Consider the following 21,387-nt stretch of genomic DNA (forward strand, 5'->3'; position numbering starts at 1 on the left):
CTTTCGGCATGTTGGCTTCAACATTTTTTCTGAACACTAAACAAAACTCTCGATATTAGGATACGTTTCCCAATGTTCACATGTATACATACAATGTTCACATTTTACCTAAAGTGACAAAATATAGCGGGAATAACATTGTATTTTTATATATATTATATTTAGGGAATGGTTGGTGTGCAAATACTTATTTGACTTTAAAAAAGGTGTTTTTACCATCTATTTTTTTTATTTCTGTTTTCTAAGAATTTTTAATAATAAATTCTAAATTTATATAGATTAAACTATTAAATACAATAATTAACTGAAATCATTGTGTGTTTTTCTAGGTGTAACTTCAAAAAAATTAGGTGTGCAAATACTTTTTTTACCCACTGTATATCAGAAAAATAATTAAGTTTAATCGATATAGAATTATAATAAATACTACAGATATATATCTACAGATTATATGTACTTAATGGCATCCAGTATCGTTAAATTTGCTCGTTTGACCATTTAATAGCAATTTTAACATCCATTTTACAATGCATGCAACAATCATTCTTACTATAAAAACAAAATTTAAGTTAAGTGGTTAAAATTTTATACTAGGACATATTATTCTCCTAAGATTCGTTTATGTTTTTATAAATTTATCGAATCGCTTTAGCTTTTATTATAAAAATTGTATATTGTGACCGCAGATATGTAGTAACAATGATAAGGAAAAGCAGAATAAAAACAAAAAGCTGTCACACTCATTTATTTAAGACAAAATTAAACACATAACATAATAAACATGTATTACTGCCAATTCTAATAAAACATACATGCATATAATAGAAAAAATATAAATTGAGAATATGATGTACAGTGGGTAAAAAAAGTATTTGCACACCTAATTTTTTTGAAGTTACACCTAGAAAAACACAGGAATGATTTCAGTTAATTATTGTATTTAATAGCTTAATCTATATATATTTAGAATTGATTATTAAAAATTCTTAGAAAACAGAAATAAAAAAATTAGATGGTAAAAACACCTTTTTTAAAGTCAAATAAGTATTTGCACACCAACCATTCCCTAGATACAATGTTATTCCCGCGACATTTTGTCACTTTAGGTAAAATGTAAACATTGTATGTATACATGTGAACATCGGGAAACGTATTCTAATAACGAGACATTTGTTTAGTGTTCAGAAAAAATCTGGAAGCCAAAATGCTGAAAGAATTTGAACTGTCGTTATCGACGCGTGAAGAAATTATTTTACTCCGTAATGAAGGTTGAAGTTATCGCCAAATCGGGTCAAATTTAAAGTTAAATTACTCGACTGTGTAGTAAATTATAAAAAACCGAGAAGAAATGGGTAGTGTTGAAAATAAGGAAAGGTCCGTTCTTCCGAAGAAGCTCAGTACGAGAGAAAGGCGATAAATTTTAAAATCGATATAAAATAAACCATTTACAAGCGCTCAGACCTTAGCAAATGATATCGCGTCAAGTTCAGGTAAGGTTGTCTGTGCCCAAACTGTAAGAAACGTACTGGGTAAGCTATTAAATACAATAATTAACTAAAAGCATTCTGTTTTTTTGTAGATGTAACATCAAAAAATTTGGGTGTGCAAATACTTTTTTTACCCACTGTATATCGACGAATACTCATATAATATTTAACGCCTTGTCATAAAATTTTGAAAATATAGTAATTATGAATTATGAAATAATAAAGTAATAATAATACATAAATACAGAAAGGATACTGATAAAGTAGCTAGAATTTTTATATACAGTTCAATATACGCTGATGATGACTCCACTTGGTATATATTATATAGGACAATAATTACGCGTACTTGTTGCAGGTAGACGTGACTACCTCAACTGCATACTAAATCAATAAAATTAATGTTGCTAGAGTAAAATTACATTGCACATTTAAAAATATATAATTATATTTTTGTAAAATTATCTTATTTTAGTAAATTATTTTAATGAAACAGATTAATTTATGATTAAATTATTATTAAATTAATTATTTAGAGAAAAACCTTTTGTGGTCATAGTATTTAATTTTGTTTTGATAATAATTGAAGGTCGGCTTACAAAACGAAAAAGAGCATCAAACGGAACGGACGGCTTAGAAAAAGAGCATCAAATTAATTATGTAGGAATATATAATAAATAGAAATAGAACAAATGGGATAGCCTATACAAGGTATAGAATATGATGTTTCATTTTTCAAATGGATATGGATTATATGAAATTACATCCGCTTATATTATCTATTTATTTTTGTTACATAAGAAATTTAAAAAATCTCTATTGTATATCTACATATTTGAAACTTTTTATAGTTTTTTTTTTGTAGTTTCTTAATGCATGTAAATATTTCTGATATTTTACATGTATTAATAATTCAGGTACAGTTGATTTTTTTTTATTACTTTATATTAAATAGAAACAGTTAGTTAGAAAAAGTTTGAGGATTTTGTAAATAAAAGACAAAACATATTTTCCATTCTATATTTAGAAAAAGCACCGTCTGTAAAACATACAAAATTTCGATAAAAAAGTTTTATTGGCATTGTTAGCTTATTATAAAATTTAAAAAAATACTGTATGGTTATAATGCAATACGACAGTATAAAAATTTATTGTTACTGTTCACTTTCTCATAAGAATAAAACAGAATTGCTTATAAAATTATTAGAAAATCTTAGCTTTATACGCAGTTGAGCATTCAGTATTATTAATCCGATAATTTCGAATATTAGTAGAAAAACTAATGAAATATATAAAAAAATCTCGTAAGAATTTAACTTCAAATAAGTCTTGGTAACTACTACACTCCTAGTAAACGTCGAAAAAAGACAAGTGTCTGGAGAATATACTAAATTATTTAAATTACAGAGAACACAAGCACGAAGCGAAAAGTAAAGGACAATGGAGTGCAGTGTGTTCCCAACTTAAAATAAAATCAGTACTCAACCTTAAAATTTAATTTCTCCATTATAAATTAAATAAAATGCTCATAAAATACACTTATTAGATATATATTAAAAGTGACATAGAAAATTTAGTTCCTACATTCTAATGATAGTGGTCGAGCGGCGACGTCCGTTCCATTCGCCATATTCAATTGACATTTGTCATCTGACATTTGTGATTAATTATTTTCCATGAAGAATGATTTTTTAATTTTTTGATTTTTCCAAGTGTGAATTTGTAGCGAGTATCAAATGAATGAATGAAAATGGATGACAAATAAAAATTAGAAGTGAATGATATAATGAATTATATATGAACGTGTGTATGTAATAAGATAATGTATTTAATGACAACATTTAGTTTATGATGAAAGGGACATGTTCAAACGGACGCCTCGGTCCGACGATACGAAACTTATATACTAAAATACGGCGATACTAGCGATACATAGTTGCGGTTATATATGGTTTAAGCGGTCTTCTCCTGTTCAATGACGTCCTTTGTGGGCAGTGGGTTCTTCTCGCAAGTCTCAGTGTGCTTCAACTTGGTTGGGTCGAAGTTTTCAATTCCGTTCAGGAATTTGTTCTTTTCCTTCTCGGCTTCAATGGCTGTTGGGTATATTGTAAGATTAAACAATTTTATCGAAATAAATCAATATATAGGTAAAAGTTACAATGGCTTTAGAAGAACATAGTACATCCGATTGATATTATATGGTTTCTCTGAAATTATATGTAAAATACAGATTTAACAATATTTATATTGTACTTTTTATGTATAATAATAACAGAATAAAAATAGATAATTGTTATTTATATTTATTAAGGCTTTTTTTTTCAGCTTCACGCTGTATCCTGCACACAGAAGGGTAGGCAGAGGGAACCTAGTGTTAAGACACTCCGTTCCCCACTTTCTGCCGAATTCTGGAGGCATTGCGTGTTGAGTGGCAGAACTCAACGCCGCACTTTGCCTCGACACCGGAGCGAAGAAAATGGAAATATAAATGTAAATAAATATTTCAATTAAGGCAATTCTACTTATAAAATATCCTATAAGTGCCGGTCCTAGCCAGATATATTTAAAAAGGACTTTTTTAATGAATATTGCTGAGCACAAGTATTGTATGAGAATAATTATATATTAATTTTAGCACACATACACATAATGCGAAAAATAAATTGCCATGCACTCAAGAATAAGAATATAAATTGAAGATTAAATATAAAAAATATAAATACTTTAAACGTAAGTGCTAAGCGGTAAATAAAGCGATAACAACCTTCGATGGGAGGCAAAGAGTTTTTCTCTTCCGTCGTCGTGTGCTTCATTTGCGTCTTGTCGAACTGTTCAACGCCGTCTAGAAGGTTCTGATGCGCCTTTTCCGCTGCGACAACTATTAAGCAAATGCGTGCAACGAAACGTAATAATAAAGCTTAAATATAATAATATTAGGCCTCGATAGAAACACATGCTTAACTATGAAACAATTGTTGTCATAGAAGCTTGTATAAAACGTAAACATTTAAAAGTAAACCGCAAAATTTCAGCATTAGATAATAATTGAATATTTATGATTATGATTGCGTCAGAAAAATACATCAATAATCGTGCATAAAGGTGCATCTAAATTAATATAAAAACGTACCATCTTTGTCCGGAAGAGGGTTCTTTTCCTGTGTTTCCGTGTGCTTCAGCCTGGTAGCATCGAATTTCTCAATGCCGTCAAACAAGGACTTTTGAGTCTTTTCGGTGGCGACATCTGTATTAAAAATAATATTACATTTTATTGGATATATTATATTTTAAATTATAATGTTAATAACACACTGCGAACACTCCGATCTAGTAATGATGGTCGCTGGCCGAAATGGATACGATGAAAAGACAAAAACTTTGTGAAATACACATGCTCCTTATGAATTACGGTTTAGTGTGATAAACGAACAAGCAATATTTTAAAGTATTAGGGAAAAAAGAAAACACATTTTTTAGTTAAATGAACAGCGAATGTCGTCACGCGTCCACCCAAGTCCCAACTGTACCTATGGCGTTGGGTAAGACTAGTTTTTCTACCGTGTCCGTTTTTCTTAAAGAGGATGTTTGAAATTGTTCAACGTCGTGTAGAAATGCCGTGTGCTGTTTCTCTCGAGCGACGTCTGCCGTACACATTTAGATATTTAGATATTTTATTTCAAGCGAATGTGACAAACTTTTGAATTAGAAATAACATTTTATTTGACGGTTTCGTCTTCTACGCGATCGAGCGCCGTATGTTGAGTTAAATAGTCTACGTATGTCATATCAAATCAAGTCAGTTTCTCACATCTCGTGAGCTCGTAGCTCACATCATCTATATTCATTTAAACAAATTATATGAATGTTAACCGTCGTAAGTACCTATTCCTTCATTTTGTTGAAGACATTTTAAACAAAAACCACACTAAGAAGAGATAAATTACAATAAGTTACCTTCAGCGGAAGGCAGGACGATCTTTTCATTGGTGTCGACGTCGCGTAAACAGCTTGGGTTGAAAGCTTCGAGCTGACTCTTGAGGTCGGTGGCCACTTTTGGCAAATCCTTGAGGGAGGGGGCGTCTACTGAGCAGGCCATTGTTTAAGGGATCTGTAAAGAACAATACGTTTATTAATAGTTTGAGTGTGGATCTCTATTATTATTGTCATCACATTTTTTGTTCATATAATATTGGGACCTAAAAGACACCCAAAATTTGCTAGTCTATCTTTTCTTCATTAAATTTCAACCATTGAATAGGTGGTCCAATGACGTAGTAAGCTATAATCTTCTTGTTTACAAACGCATGGATGTCACACATCTTTGTAAAGAACTTCACGAAATACTTAGCTTAGTCATGGATTAAATCAAATAATATTTAGAATAATTGGTAGGTGCCCAGCCCATTTAGAATAATCGGTAATTTATATGAGTATCAGTCAGCTGTTCCCGTTTGCCAGTCTTTTCATTTGTTACCTACAAAGCAACTCGTACGTGACCCGCAAAAAACTACTGATTGTTCAATTGGATTCACCGGTCGGACACGTTTTAAAACAGTCGACGATGATGTAATGTATTTTCGTTTACGCTTTTTTTATGGAAATCGACATAAATTCTTGAGTTTGCAGTTTTCTCTTATAATGTTGACACTAGTGTTCTGACACTATTCTATGTTATGTGAATGTTATTATAGAAATACTGTAATTATTTTTTTTTTTTTCATTTATATACTTTTTGTTTGTGTTTGTTGAGTACGTAATAATAATAAGTCACTCAGTTTTCCTTTTTCATTGAAAAAAAAGAGCGATTAATTTTACCCGTTCCTATTGTAATAAATACAGTAATTATAAAAGTGCAACAAAATGGCGTTTTACTCTTATCATAATCCAACAAATAAATAGCTGACCGAAGCTAAAATGTTGAGTGGAATACATAATCATAGGCCATTGTCGTCGCGTCGATGTGTAGCGTGGTGTATATTAAACACGCTCACATCCGCCAGCGCCGGGGAGATCCTTTGTCCAGGGAGGATGTCTGAGGGTGGAATTCAAAATAATCGTCTATTCAACTTTTATTTCGTAGTCTAGGCGAACGTGAAATGAGCATTCGAGAAGGTTCTATTTGAATGTCGCTTTTCACAACTACCCGCTTTTTTACTTTTGTGCACAAATGACTGCGGTGAAAGAGTTTTCTAGTTTAATGTAGATTATATTCTCGGTTGTTTTTTTAATTACTTATGTAATTGCTGCTAGGGGGGATAGAGACGGTGTTAGTTTATTTGCTACTTAGATGTGTAATTAATAGTTTTCATTTAGATAAGATTCATTAAAGTTTTTGATTATTATGTGATATTGTGATTATTTCCTTCTTTGAAAGGCATAGAAAATGTATCGTCACTTTAATTGTTGTTTTTTTTTATTCTGTGTAACCAGTCTAGAAAAAAATCTTATATATAATATTTCCCCATATCGGAAACCTTATAATCATTGCGAGTAAAATCGGTCACAATACGTGGGTTTTATTTCTGTAAATTTGATATTAATGTTATTGGTCTTTAGTTATCTTGTAAATTTACGTCAAAACCAAGCGCGTGGCAACACCCGCCATAGATCATTTAGTCATACAGTTTCTTATCAGAACGTAAATAACAAACGTAATTAGTAACGACAGGATGCACTAAATGTGTCCGCCGTTAATATATTATGGAAATGCACAGATATGGCTGATTGACGCTAAAACAACATGGGCGAGATAAGCCGAGGGCGACCCAAATAACATCATTAACGTTAAGAGTTGGATAAAGGGAGCGAGAGAGAGGCTACTTTCTGGATTTCTTAGTTCCAGTGTTTTAGATATATTGCAATTATTATTGGATGGAGCGACCATATATACGCGTCCTACAACCTAAATAAATAAATCTATCAATATTCTTTCGAGTGAGGGTAAAGCCAAGTCAGGCCAGTCGGCCAAGAAGAAAGGATGAAGTGCTACTTTGGAAACTAAGCTAATGAGCCCAACCGAACCCTAAGTCCCTAATTACTGTACGGTTTCTTATCATCGCAGATATTTTTACTTTGGAGGGTAGACAAAAATATCACTTTTTTAATGACTCATTCATTCATTTGTTCACTTTTTGCCCACTGCCACACTGAAACCTTATTTGAAACTTCAACTTCATCAATCGTACTACATATATTTTATACCACCGTTTCTTACTTTATATTTAATTATATTTTAAATGGATTTAATAAATAAGTTATCTAATATATAATACAAAAAGATATTGGCTTTCTTTCCTCAAGTTAAGACTGTTTAGATTATCACGTAATGGCGACTGCAGAACATAATATGGGCATTTTTGCAAGAGTGGATGATTCCGGCGTAACGAGTTTCCCTCTATATATAAGTCGTTACGTTATGTTATCTGAGACTTAATAGACAGGAATGTTCGCTTTATGAGCTAAAAAATAAAAACCGATATACAAATTTTATTTTACTGAGCTATCATATAAAGATATTGTTCTAAAAAAATAATTATAGGTAACTAAAATAGTTAAGAGTTGTTTGTTTATGAAAATTTTTAAACAATTTATTTTGTCAATACGTAAATAACTTGAGAACTTTATGTAAGACAGAACTTAGGCTTTAATCCATAGTTTATCGTATAGATGAGCACACCTGCTACATAGGGTAGAGAGGTCACTAACACCGCCGCCGACTCCCAACAGTATCTAGCTGCGCTCTGCTGGACACAACCATTATCTTAATTGAACGTGAGAATATTTAAAAACACTAACTAATTATATCATTACATGTGTCTACATTCCATGAAAAATATTCATACATTTTGAACCTTACATTTGGTACTAATCAAAGCTGGTAAGAAATCATTAAGAATAACCCGAAGTGAACTGAAAGTGTTGAATATCAATTAATACTTAAATGTAAATGTAATAATAATAATACTTTAATTGAACCCAGAATTAAAAAATTTTTTTTTTGTATTTGGGATATTATGAGGATTTTATAAATTTCTAACTTCCACAGTCGGGCCAATTGATCTTCAACTAGACATCATGTTTTAATCAGAATAAATATGTTTCTAAAGGTTAAAAAAACATATATATTCCCACTGTATGTCGCAAATAGCAGGGAAGACGGAACCTATTGTCAAGGCTCTCCGAGCTGTACGTATCGCCCAATTTTCTCGACATTACATTTATTTTGCTCTTAAATGAAATATTCCACCAAAATCTTTTAAATTATTAGATAAGTTTCTATTTATGCAATTTGCTTAAGAATTTTTCAAATGATATAAAAATAATGAACCTGAACATATCTACACTTATGTGGACAGCACGTAAAGCGTTCGTGTAATAGAATACTTGCCACTCTTTCGATAATCGTGAAATCATTAATTAGCAAAAAGGCGTTACGCTAATTTTCACTTGTTTTGTTTGTAGCACGACCCGTTGTTTTTAGGTAAGTATTTTCTAATATGTATGACAAATTGTTGTAAATTTACTTGTAAATTGATAAGATTATCATAAAATATGGTAAATATCACGTGTTTCCCAACATAGCAAGGTAGGCAGAGGGAGCCTGGTGTTAAGGCAAGGCGTGTTGTGTACAGGAACCCGACCGTCGCGCTCATATTCAAACACTGACCCGGCGTCAGTTACAGATTATATACGAACCAACATACATATATTATTTAAGTATAAACTTATATTACAAGGCGACCATCTGTTGTGCCCAAATAAAACACGGATAACGGTCCCAAGTCTTTCCTTATACAATTCCAAACAAGAAGTACGTACTTAAATGTTAAGAAAATTATACCATATGGCCGTAACGTTGGACAATAGCGGCTTTCATATGACTCATTTGTAATACTTTTAAGTAAACATGGGGGGGGGGAGTTTAGTAAAATTTGTGAGGGCACTGGACTATTCTGGGGTGGACCCGGACCTCCCGGTCCCCCTTATTCCTACGCCCTTAAGGTATTAAATGATAAATATAGAAATATTTTTTCTTGACAATTCAAATCCTGGTATCTTATTTTGTTAAGTGCATAACTTTTTAAATGATTATACAATGTCATTGCGCCTGTAAAAGTTACCATATATGAACATAGGACCATAAAAGGTCATATACCGTATAAGAACAGAATAAAAAGTAACATGTTGGGATTATTTTAGCAAGGATTTAATTTTTTGAACGTAATGAGAATCTAGTTTATTACTGTTTATTGTTATTTTAAACAGTTATATATTATGTAAACTGTAGTAAGTAGTGGGTTTGTACCTTTGTCTTTGCATGTAAATAAATGCTAAGCTATCACCGCGGAAATTTGTCACAAGAATATGATAGTGACATTTGTTTGTTAGACCACAAATAGGAAATCATTATCATCATCACTATCATCATTTGGGAAATTACGAAGTAAAATATCACATTCCCGTATCTTTTGTGTACAAGAAATAATAAACAAAATAGGAAACGTTAAAATAATTACAAAGCCCATAATATATCTTTACTTTGGATGTAAGAGGACCTCTCATAGGTATTATACATATAGAATGGGATTGAATTATAGTATATATATACGGAGATATTAGCCGCCTTGTTTTCCTAATATAATAAATATACAACTTACCGTCGTTATTTTTATACGCTTTTTACAACTTATCTCCGTTGTTAGCATTTCTGCCCACAGCGTTTATCAAAGCCGGTCAATAGATTGCACTTGTTACAGATACGAAAAAAAAATGAAGATCGATACAGATCGTCTGCCCATCAGCGAGGGGAGCGAGCAGTGAACCGAGTGAGTCATCGCCCATAGCCTGTACTCTACAGAACAGGGCTTCGCTTATACGCTACGAGAATTTAAGATAGATAATAAAATATACACATAATATGTATATTTATTGAGGGCGGGGCGTCGCTTCCCTCGGGGAACTTAAATATATTAAGTAAGAAGAATAAGCATGTTTCAGTTCAGCCACTTAAGTGCGGAGTGTCTCAACATTAGGTACTACTTATGTCGAAAGTAGAATTGGACAGGTATTAAATACAATAGTTATCGTTATTTACTCACTTGGTTTACTCAGCATAATATGTTACTCGAATGTGAATCAATATTGTTATCGAATTTCAAACAATTTGTTAACATATCTGTAATCTATAGAAAAATAATTTATGTGTAATAAAATGATAAATCACTGGTTTCGCCCTGCCTATTCTACAAAACTAGATAGTTGCATTTTACACGCTGTATCCCGCTTGTATCATTGTTAGGCGGACGGAACCTACAGCTAAGACTTATCTGTCTCATCCCCTCATATTGAAGACAGTCCAGGCTCAAAGTGGAAAGTTTCAAGTTATTTAAATTGACAATTTCAAACACGATCAACAATAATATTTTGTAGTTATTTATATTTTGGTAACCATCCGGTAAGTTTTCCTTTCACGTTTCACGTTGTATCCCATATGTATGACATGGTATGCAGAGAGAAATTTGTGTTAAGACACTCCGTTCCCTTGTTTTGGCATTCTAAATAGCTACACACGAATACATATGAAACTAGCAAGCTCCACGGTTTTATGCACGGTTAAATGTAGAATGTCTATGAAAATAATACTAGACGCCACAAGCGTTGAAGTCACACTTCAGACTAGAAAGTTTAGAGTTATTAAAATTTCACCGCAAGTTGATCGCGCGCCGTTGATTTACACCGCTGGTTCATTATTTTTGATGAGTCCACGAAACTGTCCACGTGTCTAATGTTTATTATGGTCAAGAAACTCTTTTCTATCGTTGACATTTTAGCGGCAGCATTTCACAGCGGCTGTGGCTTCGAATTCCACTTGAGATGAATTATGTCTACGTAGTAAATATTAAATACATATCTACATGTATTACTGATAGTTTTCTAAATTACCTTTTTTGTCATCTCTTATGCCAGTAAATGCCAGCGACTTTGCCCCCATGATCAAATGGAAATAAAATTCTATAATCTTCCTAGATGAATAAACTATCCAACACAAAAGGAATTATTCAATTCAAACCACCAGTATTATAGTATCACCGTGTCAATTCTTCAGCTTTATAATATTAATATAAAACTATTGATATAAATTATTTCTTCTTTCTTTTGAACCCAGAAACGTCACGATTTATACGCTGTGCCACTGCGCAACAACGGACTCGGTTTTTCTTCTATAAAACATTTAATTTAGTTATACAGACCACTTAAAGGAAATTACCCATCGTACATACAAAGCTCCCGTCACGAACTGCGGCGGCCGCAATGCGTACTAAATACAAATCAAAATATATCTTGTTAGGCATAAATGGATAACATCTTTAGAGCTTTGGCATCTATTGTTTATATTACACTTCAATGGTTCTGTTGAGGCTGTAGCTGTAGCTTCGATACCCTTTGGGTGAAATTAATTATTTTTTATTTGCTGGTTCTGAAAATTAAAAATGCGGTGTCGAGTTCCGCCAATCAACACACAATGTCTCCAAATTGAGCAGAAAGCTCCAGCTGAGTAATTAGAGACCCTCTACCATATGCGGGATATACCGTGAAGATATAAAAAATATATAATTCAGTAATTTAATATATGACGTTATTAGCAACCGTTTAACATTTACTAAGGTAATCTTATCACTTATAGTGACAATCGTATGACGTGTCACTTGTGGTACCATACTGTATTCATTTTAATATTAAACTCTTATATTTTTATAGTTTCTCAGCGTTTGTGTCCAAATTTATAACAACTACATTTAGATATAAGGCGACGTAACTCAACGCCGCAGTTCAACTAAGCAGAACGTGACTTACAAAATATTTATTTATTAATTTTTAATTTTGAACCAAAATTCATCCTTACTCATAACTTATTAGTGAAAGAAATATATTATTCTAAATAAATTCAACATCTCCTTTCTAAACGTCCAGATGAAACGCATCTTAGTAACATCTGCGCGACGGAACGACCTTCGTCTATAAATAAACCGCATTCCTACTTCGTGACTTACGCGACGCGACGACTTTGTATCTGTTACCTTTTAACCATTTATGGTGTTTGTATGAGATGTAGGTCGTTCTGTATGCGACGCGTGACAGAATACGACCTTGTGTGCACGTTGCTTAGCGATATAATGGACGGAGTGTCTCAACACTGGATTCCCTATGCCTATGTGTTTTTTCCATAAGCAAGTGTACTGCGACATCTTGCCAGGAAATATTGAATGTCCGAAGCTGCACGGACATCCGGCTATTAGCGGTCCGTCTCGAGTGTTTTGATGCGATTATAATAGACTTGTAGGCGTTCTATTGCACATTTGTTGTTTCTGTATTTTATTGAAATAAAATCATTGATGTTTATATTTTTATCTATACCAGTTTTTACCTGGAGCTTCGTCCCCGTGGTCAAGTGGGAATAAGTAATGGTACGAATGGACTACAGAAAGACGGACAGACAAGTTCCAACACAAACGTCAGACATTAAGGTATATACTGTTTATACTTGTTTCGTGTATAATTGATATATAGCTTTCGTTGACAAATGGACTGCTAAAGTTAAAGTTAAACACAAAGGAATATTTCACTTTACAAGAGCAGCACGTTCTTCCAAAAAAAACCATTAGAATAGTACAGCTTTAAAACATTAAGGATAGTTTTGTAGGCGTAATGTTTTGTTTCTGTACAAAATCGAGTTATAAAAAATCCGATTACATTATGTCTCTTTAACTGAATACTTTATAAAACATGTTTACTTTACTTATTCAAACCATTTATATTATAATGTGTAAAGATATTTTAAAATTGTTTCAATAAAGAATATTGATTCTTTGTTTCTTCGAAATAAACTCGATATGACCTCAAACGGTATCTTTACATTTTGGAGAGCTTGTTTTTGTTATTATTATAAACAGGTATAATAATTGAGACCGTCGCGTCGTGGCGGACCGACGTGCAAAGACGACGGCCGTAGGTTCAATTACTCTGTTAACAAGCTCTGTTAACAATTACTCAAAAACTGGATGGATAGTGGAAAACGGAGTGCAGTGTGTAATACATGCAGTGTGAAGCTGAAAAAATAAGTAAATAAATAGATATATTTGTATATACTCAAAACAATATTTTTAAGTATGAAATCAATACAAAGATAAAGTGTTATTAACGATTCATACAAACAAAGGATTTAGATAACCAATAAAAAATATTATTACACCAGATTATGGCAATCAAAAATAAAAGTGACCTAACCCAAATATACACTGCAATGTCTTCAGAACAGCCATATCTCTTATTATTTCAAGGGTGCAACATTTCAATATATTTCTAGAAGTAAATAGACTGACATAATGATACGACTCCCACTTGTCACTGCTTGTCATATAGCTATGGTAGTGATATAAGCGTTCATCGTCATCGTCGGCCTGTCTTCCTCGAGCGTCGGTAACACTAACACATTCCATGACGCGATATCTATTTTCTAGTGCGCTGTGTGCACCGCGCGCCGCCGTTCATACAGAAACTAAGAAGGAATTATATTTGTCTTGACATTTAAATTCTATATTTAGACGTTTCGTGTTGATTTAAAATAATCTACTCTGAAGAGAATTTAGGTTGTTATTGAGGAATTAAGAGCTCGTGTGAAGATTGATTCCAAAGTGCTACTTGCGTCATAATTGTATATATCTTATATGACATCGGCGAAGTGATTAATGCTGAACTGGCACGCCCTGAACGCCATAAACAAAGAACGACAACAACAAGACCTTACCACATACGAGTTAGTAGACGGCTCTTCTCAGTTCGTCCAGCGATCCGTTTGAATAAATAATATTTTGAATTTGAATTATTAATATGTTATTTAACTGTATAACGATCTAGCTATGTATCACTCGATATTTCTCTTTTTGCCAAATTTAAAGATGAAGATAAAGATTTAGTAGAAGATGGCACATTGATGAAATAAAAATATTTTAGTTTTAAACATTTAATGGTGGAAATCGACTCTTAAGTCATTAAATATACAAGACGACTCTTGACAAATTCTCCTCAATTTTATCTATTAAAAGTTAATTTCCTCATGTAACTGTAAATTAATAATGGAAAAGATACATTTAATTATAAAAAGTAATAAATATGAACTAGACTATGATATTTAAAAAAATATTATGATACAGCTAGAATCATCTAGAAAGAACAATACTGGGTAAGTCATTAGCCTCGATGGCGCGTTGATGTTTTGCCGACGGCGGCATTGCGATAAAATACTAACAATGTTTTTTTCTTTTAGTCTTACACATCTCCCGTGTGTAGTTCATTCCGCCTTATTCTGCCCTCTTCCCTCTGCATGAGAATGGAACCCGCAGCGTGCAGCTGTGGCGCTACCCACTAAACTTGCACGATGTTTGTGGACGCCTTGTCTCTGATTTCCTTTGCCTGCCCCGATCTATGCGGGAAAGGCGTCATATATATGAGTCCTACCACTAATTTAAATCCTAATAAAGCTTCGAATTTACATAATGTTTAGACTACCGTACATGATGTTTGTATAAAACTTGATCATAGCTCTGACGCAAAATGGAGGTTAGTGTTAAATTTTAGCTGCATATAATGTGCAGCTACGTATATCGATATTTGTTCTACTATAATAATAAATATCTATAAAGTTTTTGAGAATCAAAATTATAATAAAAAGTAAATATAATTTTATAAAATCTACTTTATGTTAATAAAAAAAAGCCTTGAAGAATCGAGTATCTCAACACTATGTTCTCTTGGGCTACCTAAACTAAAATCCACAACCATTTTTTTTCCATTTAAACACGACAAAAGACATGAATTCTAACTTTCCTGGTCTTAAATCGCTTGAAATGGCAGCATAATGAGGATGCTACAGCTAATTACTTTAAATGCCTTTTGTCATATAGTTTCCTAGAAGCTCTGTCTGTATGCGTCAACAAGTCTAAAACCACCGGTAAAAGTATTTTAAAAGTATGTTGGTCATTTTAAGAAGAATCAGCATTATTTTGTGTTTAAGTAGAAAAATATTTGCATGATTTATGTGAATTTTAATTTTATAATAATTTGGAAAAATTAAACAAGTATAAAATATTAATATTATAAAGCTGAAGAACTTGTTTGGTTGAACGTGTTCTCAGGAGTCAGGGTGAATGTCAGGAGCTACTGGTTCGAATTAAAAAATCTTTTTGTGTTGGACAGTTACATTGTATAGATTTTTTGTTATTGAATTAAAATTATTTAAAAAAAACAATACGACGGAATCTGGACAACGGTGTTTTTCACGAATTCCTCTCTCCCTTCTCTCTGTAATAATAGCGAAGATATGAGAGACAGTCATTTCAGATTTACATGAAATTTACTGTCCCACCGCGTAGGTACCAAATAGACCACACGTCAATTACGTTACATTATAAAAATGTTGATAAAAGTCGCCTCCATTAGCATCTGTGTCACGTATGATATCAAACGATCGTACAGTCGATAGTTAAAGGCGATGACTGTTTATAAGTACAAGTGTCATCGACCTCTGCGCCGGCGCAGCGTGCTAGACCAAAAACCGAGTCTAAATTTTATGGAGCATCAAGAGTCGAGATATGGCAATTAAACAACGTGAGCATCACGGATGGGTGGACGCTGGACGATGCTGTTGCTAACTTTTTTTAACTACAAAATTATTTTTGAAGGCGTCGACGTGTATTTAACGTATAAGGTAGTTTGGATTCACATTTCTTCTGTGAGAGATATGATCATATTTGTGTATAAGTACTTTTTAGTCACCCCAGCCCCTGCACCAGGCACGTTATGGGTTAAATATTTTCATTTCCTCGCTCTGGTAACGGGGCAAAGCGCGGGGATGGGTTCTGCCACTAAACGTTAATGCAATGCCCCCAGAATTCAGCGCTAAGTAAGGAACGGAAGTGTCTCAGGTTCACTCTGCCTATCCTGCTACGTCTGGGATACAGCGTGAAGCTAAAAAATACTACTTACCTACAGATTACCTAAACAAATAACTAAGAGTAGCGAGCGTATGACACATTCATTACACATTCTTAGGGCTCGAAGTGAACAATAAATATACACAATAAATACGTGAGATTTGCACGTTTAACTAAATTGTATTATATAAATAAAATATCTATAAATATTAAGATTCTAAATATAAATTTTACTACTTACAAATAAAAACATAATTATGGTCTAATTAATTCAAAGTCATATTAATTGAAGAAAGTTCACATAAAATTCAAAGATTTTATTACATTATGTAAATGATTTAAGAAAAATTTTGAACTACATTATATGATAAGATTAGATTTTAAATAATGCAGAAACTGTACTTTAATTGTTAATTTGTGAGTGAAACTAATTATTTCTATTACCTCATGTGTAAATTGTAACTGTATAATTATAAAGAATCTTTATTGTAATTCAACTATGTAAATAACTAAATACGTTCATAAGTAACACAATTTACCTATGTCAATGTTACAGAAAAAAAATTAAACATACGATACAAACTCATTCTGCCTAAACCAATTCAATAAATAAAATATAAATATTTAATTAAGTTAATATAAATTATTATTGTACTAAAATAGCCTCAAAAAGGTTTATTTTATCTCATAATTAAATTTGTTGTCGTCATCGTTGCGGCCCTATTATTATTTCAGCGTCCAAACATGGCGGGTCCCCTCGTATTGATCGGTATAGGGTTCCTAGGCACGAGCGTGTCGGAACAATTTATTGTGTCTATATATTTAATATTACAGAAATAACAATTTGTCTTTTGTAAATGGCGAAATGCTCTTTAATTTTAATATTGGAGTTTATTTGTGAATAGTATACCTAAATGTTTTGTAGGAATTACTTTTAATGAAGTAAATAATGTTTCTTAGTAAAATGTGAATCATATAGATACAATTTCATAAAAAATAATGTGCTTTTAGAAACATATGCTAATCTATATATATAAAATCGAAAGGTCACTCACTCATCACGAAATCTCAGAAACTACATGTGCTAGGAATCTCAAATTTTGCATAGGAGTTATTTATTGGACGTAGGTGCTCGCTAAGACGGGAAGTTGGAATATTCGACTTCTAAGGGGTTGTTTTTGGGGTCCAAAGTTTGTATGAATCTTCGTTACTACAAATGCTAAAAGTGTCAAATTTTGCATAGACGTCACTAGGACGTAGTCATGGAGACAGAAATTAATAATAACATAGTTCACGCGGGTGAAACCGCGAGCGAGCCGCTAGTTACTAAATATAACTAACAGAATATATAAATATACTAGGTAAATAATAAAATAAGTTGAATTTTATTGCCAAGTCTGAGATTTTGATTTCAGTCCCCTAGGACAAAGCTTTTAATGTCTAGACATTTTTTCCTCGGTACTTATTTAGAAGTAGATATATCATATTAATATCATAGAATAACTTTTACTTTACCAAAAAAAATTATACAATCTAAAAATCAATTTAATATTGTCAGCTTTATTGCACATTACAGAAAAACATATTTTTCATAAAGGCAAGATCCGGCTACTTTTATACGTATTCTAAAATAAAATAGTAATCAAGTAATAATTTGAAATCTAATAGATCCCTAATAAATCAAACAAAAAAATCTAATTTATTCCTTTTATCCCGTTCAAAGGGCTAAAAAGAAGTCTATAAGCGGACGATAATGCAAATAACTGCGGCAGACAACTTAGGTATTAGGGGGTTGTCCAATCGATCGTATTCAGTGTATCTCCCTCCCTCTCTCACTTAGGAACTGCCGACATGGCTGTCTCGCTCACACACGCTTTGGGGGTAAATTTCATAGCCGACAGTTGGTATCGATATTTTGTGTTATATGAATTTTGGTCGTGGGAGAGGGAGCTTTTACGGAAAATATCTGAATTGCTAATGTATTTGTTTGTATTGGAGATATTCCGTGTTGAGTAGCCACTTGTCGAACTCAATGCCACCATGAGAGCTAGGAAATAGAAATAATTAATTAATGCAAGTGAGAATCGAACCGACAGCCGTCACGCTTACAATCAGGCATTGTACCGTTGTACGACGCAGCACGGCAGTCATGTTAAATTATAACAAAAGCGACACATGAGTCACGTTCTGAGTACACTATCGAAGCTTATTGAAATCATAAACAGGAAAAATGTTTCCATTCATCGTTTAAACGTTTTGAAAACATTTTTGTGTTGGCTTGACAGACTAACCTTAGGTAACCTATTTAATAATAATTATCTTTTTTTAGCTTCACATTGTATCCCCCGCATATAGCAAGGTGCGCAGAGGAAACCTAGATATATAGTGATAAATCACTTCCGTTCTCAGTCTCCACATTACGCCGAATTCTGAAGGCATTACATATTGAGTGGCTAAATTCACCGACGCGCTTTACCTCGTTACCAGAGCGAGGACATGAAAATATAAAAAATATTTCATTTCCTCAAGTTCCCTCTGGAGGCATCGAACCCACAAGTAATCACAGACTTGTGCCCTTGTGCCCTTGTGCCGCGACTCGCCCTTATTGATGTTATAATCTTAGTTACAAGAAACTAGCTATTCCCATGACCAAATGGAAATAATGAACAGTTGTGTTATCTTGTTACAATTCTCAACCATTTTCATTCGACGATAGGGAAGCTGCGGATAAACCTAGGGGATTAAGTATTTTCATTTAAGTATCTTATTCCTAGCTGCCTACCCGACTAAACGTAGTATTTTCCTACAATTTCAAACCTAAAAACTAAAATAAATCATTAAAATGACTCTTCAATACAGACATAGCGGCGTAATTGAAATTAGTAATTTCGTGAACGACCACCGTTTAAGACGCTCTGACGCGTGAAAGTGGGGAAAGTCGACATGACATCAAAACCGGTTTATTTCTTTTGTAATTGTTAACATTGTATGTAATTTATGTTAACCTATTTATTGAATGCATGTATGAAATTACATGCCTTTAGTTTTCTTTTATAATCTGTATTTAGTTTAAAGTCATTTTCCGTATAAAACAGAGTAGGCATAGAGAACGTAGTGTTATAAAACTTCGTTTTTAATTTTATAGCTAATTTCAGAATTATATTCTTAACTGTTTTATATTAAAATTAAAGTACCGTATAAAATAATTAAACCGGTCCGTTAAGGCTTAAAAAATACGGATAAAAAAAAAGAGTTATCTTATTTTGTGAAATGAACAAACAATTTTAAATCCATTATAACAAATTTTTAAGCATAAACATATTTTAAATAACTACTAAATAAAATATAAACATCAATATTGTTTATGTGAACCATGTGGTTACACATTTGTCAGTCAGAATATCTATTTATAACCACTCAACTGATCGGAGTTCGTTAGCCGGGTCCTTTTCAAGGACCAATTTTGTTTTAAATCTAATGACATATTTACACATAGGGACACTGTCTTATTATGAGCGCTATGTTTGTGGATTCGTTATGAAAAAAGCAATTTCACGCATTTTGGCTCATAGTAACGGAACTCAACGCCGTGCTTCATCTAAAATCAAATTCTGTTGACGACAGATAGATATTTTCGCCTTCGTCTACCCTGCTATATGCGGTTAAGGAGGAACCTAACAAAATTTAATGATATCACGCGAAGATTCATTTTAATTGGTTGACATAATTATCAATTTGAAAAGGCCGTTACTGACAATAAATCAAGACATTTTTTAATACCTACCCTCAACAACTTGAAAAAGCTAAAATTGATTGTCGACAAGTTTCTTAACGTAATAGTAAAAGACACGAGCGAAATAAAAACTTTTGATTTAAACTGAGGGCTTTATATAAACATAAAAATACACCCCCCTCATATAGAAAACGACCCTAGAAAATTCACATTGAGGGGTAACTTTGAATCATTATAACGTTACGAGTGTAGGTAGAATTAGAAATGCGGAAATAGGTTTATATTGCAAATAAACATTATTTTTTTATTATCTTCACGCATTATCCCGCATATATCAGGGTAGCAGGGTAGGTAGTAAAAAGGAAGAGTTAAGACACTCCGATCATAATTTTCCATTGTCTTGTAACTGAAGATAAAATTTAGTTACGAATGATTATAAATTTAAACGTGAAATTAATTTAATAACTAATTTTTCAACAAAAAGAATTCGCACACGGCGAGGCAGATGTAACCGTAGTGTATACGTATATGTGGGTGAAGTCATGCAACCCACGAAGTGCCGTTACTCGGAAAATCAGTTTAAAACTTAAACTATATTATTTTACTACTAATAAACTAACTAATTAATAAATATTTAAAACTCAATATATCCTTGTTTAACGATTATTTGTTAAATATCCTTATAGTAGTTTATTAAATTGGATTTTAAATTGAATTATTCTTATAAATCGAAAACATTTTTGACGTTTCTTTGTTTTAATCGAACGAGACAAAGGAATAACTTTGTGATGCCTTTTAAAATATATAAAAAGAAAAATGACTTACTTGGTTTATTTGGAGTAGATAAAAACGTACACTGCGTTCGACCGGCAAAGTGCGACTGGATGGCGAATACCAAACGCCGACAGCGGACCAGCCTCGGAATACAAAGATATCTTAGTATGCGATTGGGGGTGGCGGCAGTGTGTGTAACAGACGGACAAAATACATATATACACATAACATTTTAGCCTTTATAACTATAGATATAGAGATTATAGTACTATGCTAATCGATTTAACGCTTTATACATGTTTACGTACCACTGTGTCACTCGTCGATGATTCATTCATATTCCAAAAGATTGTAATTGAAAAATATATTCTTTAGACTCATTTTGTTTGAACATTAACTAAAT

At 32.6% G+C, this 21,387-nt stretch overlaps 1 protein-coding gene across 4 annotated transcripts; it reads right to left on the reverse strand.

Annotated features, from left to right (window-relative positions):
• Positions 1-2,493: 2,493 nt before the first annotated feature.
• Positions 2,494-21,146, reverse strand: cib (thymosin beta cib). Of its 4 annotated transcripts, XM_085202263.1 has the most exons (6): positions 21,036-21,146; positions 5,442-5,595; positions 5,015-5,128; positions 4,618-4,731; positions 4,252-4,365; positions 2,494-3,580 (listed from the first exon to the last, which is right to left on the reverse strand). In XM_085202263.1, the coding sequence occupies exons 2-6, from the start codon at positions 5,581-5,583 to the stop codon at positions 3,441-3,443; spliced, it is 624 nt and encodes a 207-aa protein (XP_085058389.1). In that variant the 5' UTR covers positions 5,584-5,595; positions 21,036-21,146; the 3' UTR covers positions 2,494-3,440. The 4 variants fall into 4 exon arrangements, with proteins under 4 accessions (XP_085058389.1, XP_085058391.1, XP_085058390.1 ...); XM_085202265.1 differs by lacking the exon at positions 4,252-4,365; XM_085202264.1 differs by lacking the exon at positions 5,015-5,128 and having other exon boundaries at positions 21,036-21,145.
• Positions 21,147-21,387: the final 241 nt, after the last annotated feature.

The sequence above is a fragment of the Heliconius melpomene genome, chromosome 18 (genome assembly GCF_056956725.1).
Source record: "Heliconius melpomene rosina isolate 202511_hmr_F chromosome 18, ASM5695672v1, whole genome shotgun sequence".
NCBI classification, from domain to species: domain Eukaryota; kingdom Metazoa; phylum Arthropoda; class Insecta; order Lepidoptera; family Nymphalidae; genus Heliconius; species Heliconius melpomene.